The 13,656-nt window shown below is 35.5% G+C and overlaps 1 protein-coding gene across 3 annotated transcripts in view; it reads left to right on the top strand.

The window, feature by feature from the left end:
* Nucleotides 1-215: 215 nt before the first annotated feature.
* FGF7 (fibroblast growth factor 7) overlaps nt 216-13,656 on the top strand; it is a 32,196-nt gene continuing 18,755 nt past the window's right edge. The window contains exons 1-2 of one of the 3 annotated variants that reach the window (XM_069867018.1): nt 216-420; nt 1,318-1,512. In XM_069867018.1, coding sequence (XP_069723119.1) covers nt 381-420; nt 1,318-1,512 — 235 coding nt within the window. In that variant the 5' untranslated portion in view covers nt 216-380. Of the gene's footprint in view, nt 421-927; nt 1,513-13,656 lie in introns of all 3 variants that reach the window. The other 2 variants (XM_069867016.1, XM_069867017.1) reach the window with 2 other exon arrangements.

Raw genomic sequence — 13,656 nt, forward strand, 5'->3', positions numbered from 1 at the left:
TATCCACACACCACGGAATATATGTTTTTAGAAAGTAGATTCTTGGAGATTTAAAGTATAAACTATGTACATAGCTCCCTCTGATGACCATTGGACACGATACAATGCAAGTCTCCCTTTTATTTTTGTTCGTGCATTCAACTGACAGCTGACTGGTTAAATTCTAATTGCTTCCAAGTGAGGTCAGCAAAGGTATTTATCGAAAAGGACTGAACAACAGGCTCACCACACACATGCACGCGCACGCATAAGCACATACACACCATCTCTCCAGCGTGTTGATTTATGGAAACAATTATAATTCTGGTGGAGTCTTTCTGAGCTGCGAAAGTTTGTAGCCACAGTGGTGTGTTTCATGTTGCAAAAAGCAGACAACAGAAATGGAATACTTGGGCATCCAGCTCTTATCAACAGGAACAAGTAAGTTATCTGTCCTTTACAAGAACATTAAACAGTTTCTAATACCTAATAACTTTTATCTTCATTTCTATATGCTCGATACTAAAAAAAACATTAAGAAAACTATTTCTACTAATAAACTGAAAAGGGTAGGAGTGAAAAGTACAGGGCTAAGACTATGAGGTCTGTTTTGAAATCTGAACTAGAGAAAAGTTATCTGGTAGATTGTGCTAATGCTGAATATATAGGTATGAAGTAATCAGCAGAATTTTACCATGTCTGAGAAAGTAGTTCAACTGATTCAATGGGGTATTTTTGGAACAACTTAATACTGAAAACAAACTGTTTACAATCAGATTAAATGTCTCCGTATGTTGTGTGAGTGATAGCTATTGTGTATATATTTGCATAGTTAAAAAAATCAGCTTAGCATGTCATACACTTGTGTACAGTGCTTTTCAGTAGCATAATATATCCTTGCACCTTTGTAACAATTGAACATAAAGACTTACACACCTTTTCTCACAGATCTTTTACTTTCAGTGCAAGCAGCAAATTCAAGTAGTACAGAAGGTCACAACAACAAAGGTTTTTATAACTTGTGTCTCTAAAGGATATTCTGACTGAAGAGATATTTAAGAAGCTCTTCCGTTTCGCCATTAACTATTAAGGAATAACGATCAGAATTCTAGAAGAGGGAACAATCTCATTTAAACGAATCTGTAACTCACAGAGACAGAAGGCAGGTCGGTGACCTAAGACCAACAGCCTACTTCAGATTTAATTTTCATTATGTTGTTCATGAACACCCAGAACACTGCACTATAATGCACAAATGGATACTGACATGGATCCTGCCAATTTTGCTCTACAGATCATACTTTTACATTATCTTTCTAATGGGCACTATATCTTTAGCTTGCAATGACATGACTCCAGAGCAAATGGCTACAAATGTGAACTGTTCCAGCCCTGAGCGACATACCAGAAGCTATGATTATATGGAAGGGGGGGATGTAAGAGTGAGAAGACTTTTCTGTCGAACTCAGTGGTATATGAGGATTGATAAGCGAGGCAAAGTAAAAGGGACACGAGAAGCAAACAACAACTACAGTAAGTAATATTTTTTGCTCTTCCCATTTCTAAGTTTTAGAAATTTACACATTATTGTTTCCTATTCCTTGATTTATTGTAATTCCAAAAGAATTTTGTACAGTGTGCTGACATTTGTATAAGACAAGTTTTCCAATTAATCCTACAGCAGGACATTTGTTATTGATTTTGAAATGCGTCATTTTAAATGCTACATTGTAGATCTGCTAATATATTGGTTGCAGCTGGTAACTATTAGCAAACAGAGAGCCTATTTTAACAAGTGAATTAAAGTTGTAAGTATGAAAACGTATAACCACAATCTCTGCTCATAAAATACTTATGAAACATTAAACCACATTTATGTAGTCCACAACCTACCTAAAAGTTTGGTGTGTCTGAGTTAACAATTAAAACATATGCAATACTAGAAAGTTCAATGGAAAGAATTATGTAAACTCTCTTGCAAAATCTTTTAGATAGTTTGCCAAGCCAGGAACAAAATCTATTATAGTTTCTGCAGTTCATTATTACAATGATCATGATGCTGAAAAAATAATCTCTCCCCTTTCTTCCAAAAACATGACTCATCTAGAGAGAATGAACATATAATATTTTGCAAAGCTGTACCAAATACTATTTTAGACCTAGCAAAAGAATTGCTGGACGAATATGTGTTTTTCACACAAATACCTATATATCTTCCAGTTACACCTAAAGATATGAATTTTACAGTCACTATTTTGCCCACTTTGTCTTATTACAAATATATTGTTTATTTAAGGAAATATGACATCTACTTGAAAAGACATCACTTAAGATACAACAGGAAAATACATAGGATTATACTGCATATTTCAATACAAAATTATAAGGAAAAAAAACCACAGAAATGCTGGTCTAGTGCTTGTAGTCAACTGAAAGGACAAATATATTTCCAAGGACGCTATTAAACACAGTTTTAATGTAGGTTGTATGCATTATTGTGTTTTTTATAACAGCAAGAACAAAAGAAATCAATAAATCAAATTACAAGAACTATTAGTGTGATGCAGCTTTCAGCTGAAGCTGACTGCTTATTTTCTATAAGAACAGCACTTTTGCATGCTAAGCACCTGGCTAGTGGGCTTCATAATTTATTTCTTTACTTCATGTCTACACTAAGTGCTTGGCAACTTGCATGGCTAAAACTTAGTTGACTAATGTTGCTCTTTCCTTGAAAATTTGTTTCCATATGTCTCCTTTCTTCCTACACTATTACATAGTGAACAACCATATTCCTCTGAAAGCAACACATGGCCAGAAGCCAAATAAATTATTTAGTCCATATTCAGGAAGACTCCCATTGAGCTTCAGAAAGACTTTGCTACAACAGATATCCATAGGGAGAGGTTTGAAGTGAAATATTGCTCCCATGAAAATTATTAGAAAAAAACTGGTATCGACTGTTGAAATAGTTTCTTCTAAATTTTTGTAGATAAGTGAATACCCACAGGACCCAATTTTTTTTCTGTAATTATTTACAACCAATATAAAAGATTATGTGAGCATATAGAACTGAACAATTACATGATTTTTTTTTATTTCCATAATGCTTAATTAAAATCTTAGTAATTCAGCATTATTTCAGTTTCAAGTAAAGGCCTCAATTCTCTGCAGGATCCCATGCTGCTGAAGCACACTAATGACACCCTGAAACATTCTGTAGTGAAACCATTAGAGGATATCAGATCATCTTGCGCTAAAGGCAATCCATTTCTTGTAGTTTTCTGAACACTTTAAGAAGATTTAGTGGTGGTGACTAACTTATTACAAATCACAGAAAGACAATCCTGACTTGTTAAACTCTTACATTTATACTGCAGTAAAAAAAAAAAAAAATTCTTTTTCTGGTAAATGCAATGACTGTCAGTAGAGAAAACAATACTGGAATGGTTTATCTAGTAGCTGATGTGCTCCATGATGAGCTGCCTCCACAAAACTTAACTAAAGTATGTGAAAAGTCTCCCACCATCTTAAATTTAAACCTCTTGCTGTAATTTATCTGTAATATACTAGGAAATAATATCCTAATGTTTTTGTTGGACAAGTAGAAAGGGGAAATATAGACAAAGAAGACTGGAAAATGGACACTAATTAAATTTGGATTTTCTGAGAAATGGTGAAAAACCTTTTTCATGGTATCCTCTATTCAACAGAATATGCAAGAAGCTTTTCTAAAGATGGGTACCTGTAAGGAAAATCAATAAGATATGAGGGCGGGGGGGGTGGTGGTGGTGGAAATACCAAAACAAACAAAGCACTCCACCTGGACCAACAGACTCTTCCTAAGCAAAATTTTTAATATTACTAGAGTAGACTAAACAGGATAATTTTATCCAATGTCTATAAAAACTAATTTTAAAATCATACCCATTAAAGATATACTAATCTGGGTGTTCAAATGTTCTTGTTCTGCTACTTCCAGCTTTGAAAGTCAGTAAAAGGTGAATCAGACCTGTTTCTCAGGATGGAATCCCAGAACAGTTGCAGTCAAATTAACAAAGTATAAAAATCATTGCTTTGAGAAGTATCTTCTTATTTTATCCTAATTTTCCACTTCCGTAATAAGTAATCCTTACCCCTTTTGAATCACTAAAGTGCTACGAAAATGTAAACAAGAAAAATTTCATATTTTAACTATGATAACTTAGCTTCATAAAGGAAGCCACATCAACAGCTTTGCACACAGTCAGCACACACTTTTTTCAGGCTATGAATTGGGAAGCATCATTAATGAAGAGCAATATTCACATTGAGAAGTGTCTGTAGAATGATAACTTCATCATAACTTTGGCAAATGCCAAAATTTACTAAGAGCTTCTCTCATCAGTCAAGACTATAATTGTAAGAATGCCAAGACAGTGATGAATTGGGGTGTCTGCACTTCAGACTTTGCTAGTAGGTTACAGAATAAAATACGTATACACACATCCTATAAAAGTAACAGCAAAAACATGCAAGTGTTAAAATTTCCTCACTTTTTAATTCAAAAGCCACTCTATTAAATGTGTGTGTGTTGAAATTCCATGGCAAAATTAAATACTAAATCAAATCCTCACTCACCAACTGCAATTAATCTGTATTTATAATTCACTTGTTTCAAAACACGTAAACATTTAGTCCAAGAAATACACGTGTAGCCCTTCAGTGAAAGCAAATTGTTGAATCCTGTTTACAACAGTGATGAACTTAGCAGTTATCTTAAGGATACTATTCTGTGCATGTTTCAGAAAGCAGTAGAGCCTTCTGGTGGACATAAGGCTAATAACTCAAGAGTAAACTAAGAAAACCAGAGGACAGAGATCTCCACTAAACATAGGAAATCACTTTGCACCTGCCAGCTTTGGTTTTACTCTGAAAATTAAAAGGCAGAGTGAGAACTGAGTCACATACTGAAAAACTAAAGCAAGAATCAGGAAGCAGCCAAGAGATGAGGTCACCCAGAAAAACTTGTCATTGTTCATAAAATCTCCCTCTTTGACAATCACTTCTTATACTTTGTCCAAGCCTTATTTTTTTTTTATTAAAAACTAATTTTTGTATCTTGTTCATGTAAGATAATCTAAGTGAGCACAGAAAACAGCCTTTCTGAATTCATGATAGTAATAAGTGAGAGTGAATGAAAATATCTTGAAGATAATATGGCAACTGAACCCTTTATCTTTGACAGAAAAACAGATGCCTCCTCCTTACTGCTTACTCCTTTCATTTCAGTTTGTGTTTATAAATTTTGCCAGATTTTATTTGATTTTGTTCAGAAAGAAAGGCAGCAAAAATCAGAGTTTATTTTGACTCTATCCAAGAGGATTTACAACTATGACTGGATGATGTTTTAGGACTTTCCACGCTCTGTTGCCTTTGGAATCTCATTTTCAAGACTTCAAAGGGTCTCTTAGTTACTTGAAAAGCCTTCCCGGAACCTGAATCCTAAGATGTCTGATCCTATCATATTCCATGTGTGCTCTAAACCCAGAAAGTGCCTATTTCCTCCTCTTTGCAGATAAAACCAAGGAAAAAAGAAACAACAACAACAAAAAGATAAGAACATAAGATAGTGTATTAAGATCTAGGCATAAAATGGCTGAAATCTTGGTCAAAATTTTTATCTTGGAAAACTACTATTTTGAACAAAATCCAACAAGTCACAGTTTTTAGCAATATTAAATGAACTCTAACTCAGTTCTGTTAAAACCTAAGCCCCAACTGATGACAAAACACTTATGCAACTTAGTGGTTAAATACCCAAACTTGCTTAGAAATTAAATTTCCAACAGTACTTCTATATACATATAGAAGTATGTATGTTTTGCAACCATGTAAATTTTATTTCTGTTGCTTAAATATGTATTACATAGAGAAGCAAGGAGATTCAGTATCTGAAAATCAGATATTTCAAGGCAGGTATTGGTGTACCAGATTCAGTTAAGCGTTATGTGTGTTCCAACCAAACAAAGTCTGTCTTTGCAACTGCATTCTTGATTTTGTCAAGAGGCTGTTGGTTCAACACATAAGTTGGTTTTGGGAGAAGACAAACCTTCACTAATGTGAAAGCTCTTTTGCTTCACATTAGCACTGCTAATAACAGAGATTTCATTCAAATGGCAGCATATGTGTATCCTCTTAACACGTAGCCTGCAGTGCCAAGGATGACTTTCCCTCCTACAGCAATTAATCAGATCTAATTATAACAGACTTCCCTGCTCCTTCTCTAGCTCTTTGTATACAGGGTATGGAACCCTCAAGTTTCATCCAGCAGAAGACACTCTATGCCTATACCTTAGCCTACACCTTATCACAAATTCCAGATTTTCACCATAAACCGCTGATGAAGATGGGTTTTAGTAAAGATGCAAATAACAGAAGCAGCTAAGTTATGCCTCTCTTACAGCTTCTATTGACTTTTTCTGATAAAAGTCCCCTTCGTGGGAAGTGAGAAGAAAGGAGAATAAACTCTTGAACCATTGCAGCAAGATTCTTTAGATCTCACATATCCATGTCCAAATCAGTGTTCAGCTGACACAGTAAGACAAGGGTGCCATGAAAAACAATTACAACGGTTCATCACTTCTGAATTTACTCCCGGAATCTTCATCACCTTGTCTATTCCATGGTATTTAGCAGCCACAAAATGTGTAGAGTCAGAATGGTAGCAGTTTACACTCTCTTTCTTCTCACTCTGAATGCAAAGTGATTGTATAAACTCTGTGACGGGAGAATCAGACCTCTGAGATCAGGCACAGGCAGCAGCTTCACAAGTTAACATACACCAGCAAGGCTACGTCTGCCTGTGTATGCTTCAAAACTGGGGAATGAGCTAAAAATCAATGAGTAGTGAAAAAAACATTTAAGCTGAATCTACACAGTGTGCTTAAACTGATTCAGTTGCCCTTGATACAGTTTGTAATTCAGCTGTGACTTGGCAGTTTTTTTACATCTCTTATTATTGAGATATATCAGAAATGAGAAACCTTATATTTTTATGGAACCATCACTCAAGTCTTGCAGCCGACTGCAGAAGCAGTTACAGGATACATTTAAAAAGACAAATTGAAGCCTCTTCCCCCTTCAGCTTTTTCTCCCCACTATTTACTATTTCTGGATTAAAAAAAAAAAATCAGTATTGTAGCATTAAGCATGTTATTGCTCCATCCTGAAGAAAAAGTGCTGAAGTGGCCCTGACCTGAGACTCAAGAGACTTGAGGCTAATCCAAACTTCTAAGCAATTTGCTTACAGACATTGGGAAAATTCTTCAAACTCTCTGTGCCTCTATGAAAAAGAATGATTTGCCCCTATGTAAAGGGCTCTAAAATCTGTTGGTGAAATAACTTCCAGACTTCCAAAGAACTGTGTGTTAAAGATATCAAATATTTTTATTATTTTAGTTAATAGTCTGTTACTCAATATTCTGTAATCAAAGTCAGTAGCTAGGGAGAAAAGCACAGAGCTCAAATAAACCTTAAGGAAGCAATTTTCCATATAGGCAAATTGAATTTGGTAGAAAATATAATTCTCTAGATGGTCAGTCTTGCAAAACAAAACCAAAATCCAAGTCCTCTCCCTTCATGGCTTCCAGCTTTCTGTATTGACTGAGTATGTGAAAGTGATTTCACTTTAGATTTCTAGGATCCTGGAGTACACAATAAAGTTGGTTTTCCCCTCCATCTTCCTTAAAGGTCAAGAAGACCAAGGCATCCTAAAGCATGCAATCATACTGTTCCACACTACAAAAGCCTATCAACTAGTAGTATATTTTGGAATACTTTCCTCATCAAAACAGAATAAGTTTAGGCACAGGAAGACTGTTACTCTTCTTGGGTGGCACACTGCTTTCATTGCATAATTGACTGTCTATGACTATATTTGGCAACTGTATTTCAATTGTCTTTTTTGACCTTTGACTTTATTGCTAATATTTATTTCTGGATATGAGCTTACACAAAGGTCAAGTTAGCCTTCTGTGAATGTAATTTAGAAACATTAGTAAGAAAAAGTTAACAGTGAAAATTCATATGGCAATAACATAATAGAGGTTAACAATCATAGAGCTGAATTGTCACATTTTAAAACTTTCATAACACATGACATCATTTGTACAAATGGAAAAAATTCCTTGGAACAATTGGTGCTGAAAAGTTGGAAGTGGATATTCACAGATGTGTCCCACAGCTTCATAAAGCACACAGAAAAAGCAATAAAAATACCAATGCAATCAATATGCTCTCTCTTGACTATTATTTAGCTTCTGAAACAAAGAACAAAACGATGCTTGATTTGTAATGAGATTCACGTTGCAGTATTCACACACTGCCTACAACATGAATCTAGTGCCGGCACAGTTTATCCTCAGAAGGCTACAACGTTGAATCAGACAATCCGACAGGTAGATCCTAGTTCACATTGGCAAAGCTATGTCAGCTTATTCCAAGCAAGCATTTGCTCTTTTAAAGTTATAGAGGGAATCTGATAATTCAAAAACAACAGTCTGAAATGATTAAAAAGTCTAGATATTCTGTTTAAAACCACTGAAACTTTCCTTCAGGATGCCATCTTTCAAAATGAAGCACACTTAGGACATTGACAGATCACTGGAAAACTATAAACAAACCCACAGAAAACGTGCCCATTTCATAGCATTTAGAACAAGAACGACTTCTAAAACAGGGAGTAAAACAAATGTCAGCCATCTCCATCACTTCAATCAAAGCACCTTTTGAATAACCTCATTACCTGTGGGGTTTTTTGGAGGAGATTCCTAGCATTACTACTTCAACATTTAATAGCATACACGCCCTACCTTACTTCCGTTTTTTGTAAGCTGGTTTGATTTATTTCTATGTGTTAATAGATACTGGGTGTTGCTATAGACTATAACAAGCTGATCAGACTTGTTTTCACTCATTTGGATACCCTGGGATTTCGATATTTGTCTAACTAGATGTTAATGTATTGCAAAACAGGAAAAAAACACCTGCTAACAGGAAGCATATTTTCATTAATAACTTGCAATAATTTTATAAGCTTTTATTATGACCTTTAAATGACAAGTGGGTTTTGATATCTAAATCAGAAACAAGATATAAATAATGAAGTATATGATTGTTAGAGATAGAAATTATTATAGATGAACATACCTATTATCTGAAGAACAGAAGATAGGAGAATCACAAGAGAAGATAGGGACAGAATCACAATTACTACCAAATTCTGAACAGGTTGCATGTGAACCTGTGCTGAAGTCCCAGAGCTGCTCAGGTGAACTGCTGCCATGGTTCTGTGTGCTGTTTGTCTGTACAGCTGTAAGCAATATAGTGCCAAGTGCCAAGTTTTAGATGCTTGTCAGGTGAGCATAAATACTCAGTAGAAGAGTTTTCTGGCTTCTTGCACAACACATGCATAACATTGCATTGTGATGATAGATGATGCCTGTGAGTAGTCTACGTGAACTCTGAGGGTGGCAATGTTCAGGTTCTCAGGCTAGCCACTAAGCAGATGGATTTGGGGGAAAATGTGGATCTAGCAAAGTCAAGGGAAGAAGGCAGCACAGAGCGGGAGTGGATTGATTCCATCCATTGCTTGTGTAGCTTCTGCATCAAAGACCTTGTGAAACCAAGAACTGTACTGCCCAATAGAAACTCTGAGGTAAAATAGAAAGGATAACTGAATCCCAGAGAGGGCAGCCAGTACTAGTATAATTAGAAAGCACAACTTTCACCAGCAAAAGCAACTCCAATTCCATCGTGCTAATTTATTTCCTTTGGAATGGCCCATGCAGCTTAAATACTACACATAACATGCAGGATGATACAAAAAAATCCAAGTCGTTCTTGAGTGCTTAATGGTGAGACTTTACAAGTATTTATGGAACTAGTCATGTAAATCCAGCACATAGTGATTCAAACAACTAAACTTGCTTGTTAGAGCCACCATGCAACAAAAAACAGATTTATATTGTGGGAACACCCAATACAAGATCTTCCTCAGCGTACATTCTTTATGTTATCCCCACATATCCTTTATGTGGGGAAGCTACACAAGCCTTGAAGTCATCACAGTTATATCACTTTCCAGTGGCACCACAACAAATTCTGATACTACACCTTTACACAAGGGCAGGAAGAAACACTGGTCTCTCAAGTGAGATTCATCCCAACTGAATTCCCCACCCAGCACTTGTATGGGTTTAGCACCATTTTACCAACACCGTGCTGGAACATAACACAAAACAGAAATCTCTGCCATATATTAAGTACATGAACTGTAAGAATGACAAGTACTCAAACAGTACTCTGTCTACAGACGTTGTTACTAATCAAAAACGAAATTGGAAACATCTTCAAGAGGCTATTTTCAAACTAACTGGTAAAAAAACCCAAACCAAAAACAAAACCAAAAAACCCCAAAACAACCAAACATTCTTCCAATTAACGTAAACTCCAGTTTTCTAATTGAACCTTTTACATCTATCACTCCATGTGGAGATCCTGGTCAATATTTCCAGCACAGACTGAAAAACCAAAACCAACTTAAAAGTTACATAATTTCCAGGGCAAGCAAAGTCTTCTTCAGAGCACTCCAAAACACTGCATATAAGTCAGAAAACAAGAAAGAAAACTTCTTATACCTTATGTCCACATTATGATCCCCAAAAGACTCAGGAAACAAATAAGGCCACCTACCTCATCAGGTAAGAGATGACATGAAAAGCGTAGAAAGCCCCTTCCCCATCAGGAACCTTCCTCTCTTGCTACCAGGCAGCCTGTGCTCTCCTTCCTCCCACTTACTAATGCAATCAGCTACACAGGTGTTTGGAGTCCTTGCTCTCTTTTTCATCCTGCCACACCTACAGTGCTGGCACTATGTTTTAGAGTGCTGAACATTCTGTCTAAGCATCTGTTTCAGCAGGTAGGAAAGAATTTTTCTTATTAAGGCTGTAAAAGACAGCCTGTGCGTGTTTTCCTACCTTACTAACAGTGTAACAGCCAGAAATTTTGGGGGATTAGTGTTGAAGTTTGTAGTTACTTATTAGGTCAAAGGAAACCAAATGCTACGTGAATTTTGAGAGTAATTAGAAGAGCCTGCTCAGATTATAAAGTAAATGGCAAGAGTTCTAGGCCACTTATACTTATCCATTTAAAATGCCTTAAAATACAACTATTAACAAAACCATTCTTTTAAATTATTGCACACCTGTTTCAATCAGAATGTTCAGATTAGCAAACTGGTACTCAGGCTGCTTGATTATAAATAAGAAAGTAAAATTACTTAACATGCTATCACCTCTTACTATGTCTTTGTGTGACTTAGGAAATTCAATTCTATATTACTGAACATAACTGTCATGCAACAAAATTAAAGAAAAAAATATTATCACATCTTTCAAGGTAATTGAGCTCTCATTTTTTTAGCTAAGTAATCCAGCATTTTGTATTTGAAGTATCTATTTTGATCATATTTATCTAGGACACATTCTGTATGATTTAAAGAATTTCTGAAATGGCACTTTCATCCAGAAGGAACATGGGAAGCAAACCCTCACTATACCAAAATCATAGAACTATCATTAGACCAAACTAGACCAAAAGCAGAACTTCTCAGGTGATTTATAACATCTAAGGCATAACTCCCCTACGTTTAGTAAGGCGGTGACTAGCCTAGCTCTGATGCATCAGATTAAGAGAATGTGAGGCGTTCCAATGCCTATATCATTTAAACAGAAAATGATCTAGTGATACATTTATCATAATTATTGGAGAAATTGTCCAAAACTGTTTAACATTTGGAATGTAATAAATACTTAACTTGGCCAAAACACAACTTCTTATATAACAACACATTTTATAAAGTAGGTATTCTGTACATTATGCTTTTCAAACAGGATCTGTAGACGTCCCAGAGACACTTCTGAAAGTGATGCCAAAGGACACTTCAAATTACATTTCAAAAAGCAATATTTAGGCCTAAACATCATAGCATATACATGCTACTTTTACACTTGTAAATCATCTCAGATGACAGTTTCAAAAGTGCGCAAGTAGCCACTCTTATGCAACTGTGTGAGGCAAAATAAATAATAGAATCCATATTTCCTGACTTTCTCCTAATCACTTGCAGTGATCATCTTGCATTCATAAGATATAAATTTTTTTTCCTGCTAGGACTGCCATTACAAATATATTTTCTCCGTCTCCGCATTAGCTTTTCACATTTTTCTGTCTGTGATACCATTTTGTTGGGAGCATCCTTATCCATCTATGGCAATATTAACAAATATAAGTTTTGCACAAAGGTACATGAAGGTAATCATACTTATTTCCTCAAATAATTAACTATGTGAATTCCAAAACCAGAGTGCAGGTGATCGCTGGTTTGTAGAGGATGCAGGAAAACACAGGCTATTTCTGCCTATATACAGCAGAGTAAATATTGAGGATTTTGGCTCACAATTTATTATATTACATTGTCCTCTTGTTCATACTTGACCAATGCGGTTGTGGGTACTTTTAGCTGAACTCAGCTTAGCAAAGTAAAATTGCTAGTTACAGCTCTCGTTTCGTGAGTTCACTCTCTTCCAGCACAAGACCCATCACAGTGGGATGGTTTCTTTCTCTGTTTTCCTCTTTACAGCTACCTGGCAGCTGCACTGCAAATGAGCCTCTGTTAGTGGATCCCTAAAGAATTATATATACATCATCTACTATAATCACATGTGCTGCAATTTACTTCACAGGTGATATTGTACAAAAAAGGCTGATTAGAGTCCTATCAGATTGTGCCATATTTATTTCATTAACATAGATTTCTACAAGAAAAAAAAAATTTTCTTCTCTGTGTGTGCAACATTTGATTGAAATACATTCTCAACAACACAGAAATGGGATGAGCATGAGAAAGTAATTGTTCAAAAGTCCAGCATTCACACTATTTTCAATGTACAGTCAAAACATGGCAGTTCTATTCATACTGACTTACTGATTAACTATCATTAACAGTCTAAATAGTTTCTGTTGAAAGTAAAAAAATATTGCACAGCTGCGGAGGAGTTAAGTTACTGACTGGAAGAAAAGCTATCTAACCCTGTGATTCATTAGGGAAAGTTTGCTCAAGAGCTGAAAGACCCATATTAGGAAAGACATATATTTGTCATTTGTAAAAGCCTGGCTCTTCTGAAATCAGTAAGAGTTTTGTTACTGATGCCTATCAATGACTTGAGGAGCTAATTTAAAAGGATTCCAAATAATAACTACTGCTTCTGCAAATCCATGTGTTTTTACTTTAAGAGATGGTTTCATAATATTGGTAATACCGGCTGGGCATAAAGAAAAATGAGATTCCTATTCCACCGTGAATCTCTTCCTGCCTTTCAAGTCAGAATGACTTATCTGTATCTTACCAACATCTATCCAGGAGTAAGATTAGTATCTCTATTTATTCTACTCGAGATATGAGCACAACGCACCAGAATATACTCAATAGGATATTCAGCCTAAAGAAATAGCTACTACTTTTCAAATATATGTGCAAAATTATATTTCTGTATGGAAGCTATAAATGGAAGTTTAGTCTAAGTTTTTTGGAACTATATTAAAACCACAGATCCACATATCTATACTGAGTAGAAATGG

Source organism: Phaenicophaeus curvirostris, chromosome 12 (genome assembly GCF_032191515.1).
Source record: "Phaenicophaeus curvirostris isolate KB17595 chromosome 12, BPBGC_Pcur_1.0, whole genome shotgun sequence".
Lineage (NCBI taxonomy): Eukaryota > Metazoa > Chordata > Aves > Cuculiformes > Cuculidae > Phaenicophaeus > Phaenicophaeus curvirostris.